The following is a 7,260-nucleotide window of genomic DNA, read 5'->3' as shown; positions in this document are numbered from 1 at the left end:
GCAGCATTTAATTTCGCTCAGCCACCCCCCCTTCGAGTTGCTTTTTTTGCAGAAATCAAAAAACATTCTTGAGAAATAAATTCCTCTCACAGCGCAAAGTACAGTGTATCACAACTGTAGATATTTTGTTGATTACTGTCATGGTTCTGGCATTCAGTCTGCTGAGGCAGTGAGTCTTTTCAAAAGGCCAGCTGCCTTTGCTGGGGTTACGGTGATCCTGATTTATTTTCATTTCAAAAGGCTTGGTTATATCTCTTTTTGTCCAAAGTATAAGAGCGGGTACTACAAAATCCATTTTCTCCTTGTCTTAGTCCTGCAGATCATCATAAATAGAGTCAAGATCACGTGAAGTATGAGTCCTGCTTTACAAAGCCTTAGTAAGGCCACATTTGGAATCCTGCATCCACTTTTGGTCACCACAATATAAAAAAGACGTTGAGACTCTGGAAAGAGTGCAGAGAAGAGCAACAAAGATGATCAGGGGACTGGAGGCTAAAACATACGAAGAACAATTGCAAGAATTGGGTAGGTCTAGTCTGGTGAAAACAAGGTGTAGAGGATTTCATGACAGCCGTGTTCCAATATTTGAGGGGCTGCCCCAAAGAAGAGGGAGTCAAACTATTTTCCAAAGCACCAAAAGGCAAGTTGAGAAAGAATGGATGGAAATTAACCAAGGAGAAAAGCAACCTAGAACCAAGGAGAATTTTCGTAATGGTGAGAACAATCAACTAATGGAACGGTTTGCCTTCAGAAGTTGTGGGCGCCCCATCACTGGAGGCTTTCAAGAAGAGATTGGACGGCCATTTGTCTGAAATGGTATGGGGGGTCTCCTGCTTGAGCAGGGGGTTGGACTAGATGACCTCCAAGGTCCCTTCCAACTTTGTTATTCTATGCTTCTAGGCTAGCAAAACACGGTGCTGGGCATGTCCCTTTCTCCGTAAATTCCTGAATCGGGGAAATTCTTAGGAATTTGGAGTGCCAAACGCAATCCAAGTAATTTCCCAGATGACAAAGCCAGCTGCCATAAATAAAACGAGTGTGTCACTGGAAAGCTTGAAAAATCCTGGAACCCAGCTACAACGTTGAGAGAAAAAAAAATATCTTTTTTTTTTTTTTAGCAAAAAGGAAGAGTCCACATCATCTCTACCCTTGTAGGCTTCTCAAAGTCTAGGAGTTTGTGGTGTTGCTCGGCAAAGCCAAACCCATGGGGTTCCCTATCGAGTTCGCAAACGCCATAATTGCGTTTGAGCCAGACCCTTTGTTGATGCTGATCACCTCCCCGCTGGCTTGCTCAAGTTCCGTCTTCCGGAAGATGTTCTTCATGGTGGACTGGAAGTTGTTGGTGACAAAGCAGTAGACGATGGGATCCATGCAACTGTTGAGGCTGCTTAAGGTGACGGTCACGTGGTAGACCACCAAGCTGAGGTTGTAGGACATGGCTGGGTTGATGGCAATGGCCAGCTGGCGCACGTGGAAGGGGGTGAAGCAGATCATGAAGATGATCAGGACCGTGATGAGGAGCTGCACGGCTCTCATCCGCCTCTCCCGGCTCTGGTGCATGAGCGTGGGCTTGGAAAGGGCGCACATGATCCTGGTGGTGAAGAAAGTGAGGATGATCAGAGGGAAGAAGTACTCGCAGACCATCAAGGGCAAAATCTGCGCAATGCAGCAGTAGGAGAACTTCACGGCCAGGGTGAGGATGGAGAAGGTGATCACGGTGGCGAAGGTCCAGATGAAAGCACAGATCCCTTTGGCGTAGTCGGGGTTCCTCCACCTGCGCGAAGCTTCCACCTGGACAATCGCCAGGTACCGGTCAATGCAGATGCACGTGAGGAAGAGAATGCTACAGTACATGTTGACAAAATAGGTGAAAATGTGGACGAGCGCACAGGTGTGGCAGTCCTTGGCAACGTAGTGCACAATGATCCGGATAGGTAAAGAGAAGCCCACCAGCAGATCGGTGATGATCAGATTGATGGTGTAGATGACCGAGGTGGTTTTCGTTTTCGTGCGGAAGCAGAAGACGTAGAGAGCTACAGAGTTCAACACCACGCCCATCAGGAAGATGATGGTATTGATCACCACCAGGACTATCCACAAGGTATGAAATCTGTCCGAGAGTTCTCCATCCAGGTGGACAAATTTGTTAAACATATTGCTGTAGTTGGAGGACACCGTAGAGTTGTTGGAAGGCTCCATGGTCAACGCCGCTAATGGTACCTACAAGACAACAAACAAAGATGCAGGTTCACGGTCGATTTTTATACTGCTCAATAGTCTGTGGAGATTCTCGGTCATCCACATCATGGTTGTCCCAAAGATGACTTTTCACGAGACAACTGGACTTCCTTGTTTTTCTTTGAAGACGTTTCATTTCTCATCCAAGAAGCTTCTCCAGCTCTAACTGGATTGTGGGGAAATGGAAGGATTTATACTCCTTGCAGGCAGCTGGTCTATCTCCAGTCTACAACACAGTCCTTTCAACAATTCCAAGAGGGCTCCACACCCATTTGCACCACTCAGGTGACCCTGAGGACACAGGTAAACCTCCAAGTGGCCTCAAGGACTCTCTAAAAGAAGGCAAATGATCAGCTGTCTGCAAGGAGTATAAATCCTTCCATTCCTCACTATCCAATCAGAGCTGAAGAAGCTTCTTGGATGAGAAGTGAAATGTCTTCAAAGAGAAAAAAGAATGTCCAGTTGCCTCCCCAAAAGACACCTTTGGGACTGCTCAGTAGTGTAATCTTGAGGTCAAGTATAACTTTTAGGAAGGAAGTTTGGACCCAAAGCTTCCTGTCTCTACCCTTATTTGCAAATATCCCAACTGCTCCCGGATGAGAGAAAGATCCTATTGCTTTGCACACCCAAAGCATGGAATACAGATAGCACAACAGATTTGTAGCAAGCCATCATTTAACTAGGTTCCCAGTTCTTCCAGGATAGGTAGTCCTGTACTGAAGTAAACCGTTTGTTTAGAATGAAGTTACAACGGCTCTGAAAAAGTGACTTTTGACCGTTTTTCAATGGTTTTACAACTGTTGCAGCATCCCCATGGTCACGTGATCAAAATTCAGACACTTGGAAACTGACTTGTATTTATGACGGTTGCAGCATCTCGGGGTCATCTGATCACCGTTTGTTGACCCCTGACCAGTAAAGTCAACGGGGGAAACCAGATTCACTTAACAACAGTGTTCCTAACGTAACAATTGCAGTGATTCACATAACAACGGTGGCAGGAAAGGTCGCAAAATGGGTTGTGGGAAGAATCCAGAGAAAGAAATATTTTGGAAAATATTAAAAAGGCAGAATATTATATTTCCCCAAAGGATCTTAAAGATAGAAACCAACCTCGTCCCCAAGTCTCTCTGCTCCAAACAGAAACCGGGTCTGCAGAAATGCAGATGTAATAATCCTGTCAGAAAGATTGGAGTCAGGAAGCTGGGATTAGAAAGACAAGGATCCCTGGAATCAACAATCCTTCATACCAAAAAATCCAACAGTCATCAGCCACAGCCCCAGGGAAGCAGGATATGTCCTTTGGGACATAATAGGATTAACCCACCACCATCAGAATACCAGAATAGCAGACCCAGATCAAAATTCATGCCACAGGAACAACTCCAAATAAAAGCCCAAGAAGGTATAAAAACCTACCACTCCCTACTATATGTGGTCAGTTTTTTCTTAGAGCCGTGTTTCTGTCTGGCTCTGCTCTTCGATAAACTGCAACCTTCTTTCTAAAGCAGTCTCCATTTTGTTTATTCCCGGCTTGGACTGGACCCTGGTGAAGATTTTTCTTTCGACAGGGGCAACATTCACGCAACAACCGTCTTGCTGAACCACAGAAATTTTGGGCTTAATTGTGCTCTTAATTCGAGGACTTCCTGTAAATCTTCTTAATCAACAAACCAATAAATTTTAAAGTTCCGCTTGTCTGCATTTTATAGCAGAACAACTAATCTTAACTCTTCTTTTAAACAAGGCTCAAGTGATTTACGAAAGGTGTTAAAAAGTAAAAAAAAAAAAAACCTTTTAAAAGAAAATCACAGGAGAACTTTTTGACCTTGGGTGGGTGTAACGTATTGCCTAATATGGATTTGCGACATTTTTTCCCCTGCAGCCAACTTGTAGTAAAAAAACAGTTTTCCAAGCTGCTGCCAAAGCCTTGCTAAACCATTATTTGGCAGCAGGGGAGGAGAAAACCCCGGGAGACTGAACGGGAAAAGGGTGAGAATGGCTGCTTTTGTGCCTTGGGATTAACCGGGTTAATGCATTAATCCATTAACCTGGTTAATGCGTTAATCCATTTCCTAGGCTCGTGGACAGCTTTCAACACAAATTTGACAAACAGCTGGATTTGCACAACACCCAAAGCTGGAAAACTCCCCAGCCAAGGTTAGATGAATTGAATTTACTATGTAGGGTAAAGGCAGTTGTAGAAACACATCATCAGAACAAAAGGTTGACGTTAGAGAAGAGTTTTCACTTTCAATAATATAATTCCAATAAACATTTAGCCTGGCAGTTTCGGCTTTCTACATCTCTCGTGTCTCGAAACAAATCAAACCTCGCTGGTATTTATTAGTCCTGCCCTGCTCTTAATAGCTGGATCTAATCCCGTGGTCTAGTCCTGCCTTAATTTTCCAACAGCTCTGTGTTTAAATGTTCCTCCGGGTAATTTGTCACATTATTTATACACAAAGGGTTAAACATTTTCTTGGCAAGTTTTTGCTCAGCTGGGGCAGAGATTGGCCAAATATGGTATTTTGCTTTTGGGGAACGCGTGAAGCTGTGATCTTCGGTGTCCAGGAGCAACAGAAAGATCTGGCAGCCATCAAGATTGAAAGGGAATATTGCTGAGGAGATATTTAGAGATACGACGGTTCTAGAAACCTATTCTTCACTTCAGTTGTATTCTCAACAACAAGACCTGACATCCGGGGACACCCCCCCCCCAAAAAAAGATTTTACATCACTCTTGATCAGTGATCCCAAACGGTTTTATCCCACTCGGGATTTGGAGAATCAAGGATTATTCTCCTGGATTAGCTAAGCTTATTTCGGACATATTTTTCTTACCGTATATGCCGGCGTATAAGGCGACTTCCGCCAGCGCTAAAATCGGCGCCAAAGACGGGGGTCGTCTTATACGCCCAGTCGTCTTATATGCCGGAAATACTGGTAGTTTCCGGCATATAAGACGACGTTCTAGGAATGTGGCTCGGCGACAAAGACGGGGGTCGTCTTATATGCCGGGTCACCTTGTACATCGGCATATACGGTAGGTCCAACTGAACGACGTGAATCATTCATGAAAACAAACCAACAATACAATACTGCACAATACAGGCAGTCCTTCACTTACAACAGTTCACTTAGTGACCGTTGAAAGTTACAAAGGCACTGAAAAAAGCAACTTATGACCGTTTTTCACACTTATGACCGTTGCAGCCATCCCCGTGGTCACGTGATCAAAATTCCAACGCTTGGCGACTGACTCATATTTATGACGGTTGCAGGGTTCCCCGGGGTCGTGTGATCCCCTTTGGCGACCTTCTGACAAGCAAACATCCAAGGGGAAGCCGGATTCACTTAACGACCGGGTTACTAACTTACCCATTGCAGTGATTCACTTAACAACCGAGGCAAGGAAGATCGCAAAAACGAGGCAAAACCTCACTTAACAAAAGTCTCCCTTAACCATGGAAATTGTGGGCTGAGCTGTGGTTGTTAAAATGAGGACCACCTGTATATCAAACAACAACCCCAGAAAGGGCTTGTTGTGATTAAGACCACCAAGGAAATGAAGAAATCCGGGAAGTTCAAAAGCGTACAAAAAATTATTGTAAGCTTAAGTTCTCTACAAGAATCTGAGCTACTCACGGTCATGGGAAATTAGAGTGAGTTAAGAACAGAAGGAATTCAAGGTGGTCTGGCCTTTGATCTCTTGTGGGCACACAGGGACTCATGACTGGTGACGCATTTGACCCGTCCCTCCAGGGTCATCTCCTGCAGACCAATCCTAGAACTTGGAGATCAATCTCTGCCCACTGCTTAATTGATCAGGAAAAACAGAAAGGAACAGAACAGAACAGAACAGAACAGAATAGAATAGAATAGAATAACAGAGTTGGAAGGGACCTTGGAGGTCATCTAGTCCAACCCCCTGCTCAGGCAGGAAACCTTATACCCTTTCAGACAAATGGCTGTCCAGTCTCTTCTTAAAAACTTCCAGTGTTGGAGCATTCACAACTTCTGGAGGCAGGTTGTTCCACCGATTAATTGTTCTACTGTCAATTTCTCCTTAGTTCTAGGTTGCTTCTCTCCTTGCTTAGTTTCCATCCATTACTTCTTGTCCTGCCTTCAGGGGCCTTGGAAAATAGCTTGACTCCCTCTTCTTTGGGGCAATCCCTGAGATACTGGAACACTGCTATCATGTCGCCCCTAGCCCGTCTTTTCATTAAACTAGACATGCCCAATTCCAGCAGCCTTTCTTTATATTTTTTGGCTCCAGAACCAAGAGATGTTCTTTCTGGCTCCAAGACTATCTGGACAGAACTGAATCCAGACAATAGGTCTAGCATTGACTTGAGAAGACTCAGTGATGGAGATCCATTGTTTCTCATCCTTCTCTCTGGTAATTGGTGAATAATATGACCCCCTCCTCTTCTTTGTGGCAGCCCCTCAGATACTGGAAGACTTCTATCATGTCTCCCCTATTTCTTCTTTTCCTTAGACTAGCCAAACCCAAGTCCTGCAGCCGTTCTTTGTATGTTTTAGTCTCCAGGCCTTGGATCATCTTAGTTGCTCTTCTCTGAATTTTTTTCCAAACTCTCAACATCTTTTTTTGTGATATGGTGATCAAAATTGGCTGCAGTATTCCAGGTGTGGCCTCACTAGCGTTTTATAAAGCGGTACTAATATTTTGCGTGATCTTCATTCTATGCCTTGGACTCATAGCGTCCCTACAAACAGAAGTCCTATTAAGAGAGATACAAAAAAATCACCTTCGTTTAAGTTGCTCAAGATTCCTAGCGCTTTGCTCCAAATTTCTTGGAAGAAAGTTGATCCTGGATTGATTTATGGCAGCTTCTGGCTTATATCACCAAGTGGTTGAAGCTCTCACGTTGTCAAGTGGTGCTCCTCAGCTTTCGTAGGCGATTTGCATGTGTAATTTCCCCTGCTTTGTCCACGCCGTTACCTTCCCTCACAACATAACAATCTGAAGAGCTTTTTTGAAGCAAAGCTTCTGAGGTG

The 7,260-nt window shown here is 44.4% G+C and overlaps 1 protein-coding gene across 1 annotated transcript; it reads right to left on the bottom strand.

The window, feature by feature from the left end:
• Positions 1-778: 778 nt before the first annotated feature.
• LOC120296800 (G-protein coupled receptor 20-like) lies at positions 779-2,228 on the bottom strand. Its single transcript, XM_039318791.1, has one exon. It carries the CDS (start codon positions 2,197-2,199, stop codon positions 1,168-1,170), a length of 1,032 nt encoding a protein of 343 aa, XP_039174725.1. The 5' UTR covers positions 2,200-2,228; the 3' UTR covers positions 779-1,167.
• Positions 2,229-7,260: the final 5,032 nt, after the last annotated feature.

This window comes from Crotalus tigris, unplaced genomic scaffold (assembly GCF_016545835.1).
Source record: "Crotalus tigris isolate CLP2741 ecotype Arizona unplaced genomic scaffold, ASM1654583v1 scf7180000021552.18776, whole genome shotgun sequence".
Taxonomy (NCBI): Eukaryota; Metazoa; Chordata; class Lepidosauria; order Squamata; family Viperidae; genus Crotalus; species Crotalus tigris.
Note: the sequence above shows the minus strand (reverse complement) of the source record. Positions and strands in the feature narration are given on the sequence as shown.

Excerpts from the sequence above, each read along its gene's own strand:
- LOC120296800 (XM_039318791.1), bottom strand. The coding sequence starts at position 2,199 with ATGGAGCCTTCCAACAACTCTACGGTGTCCTCCAACTACAGCAATATG.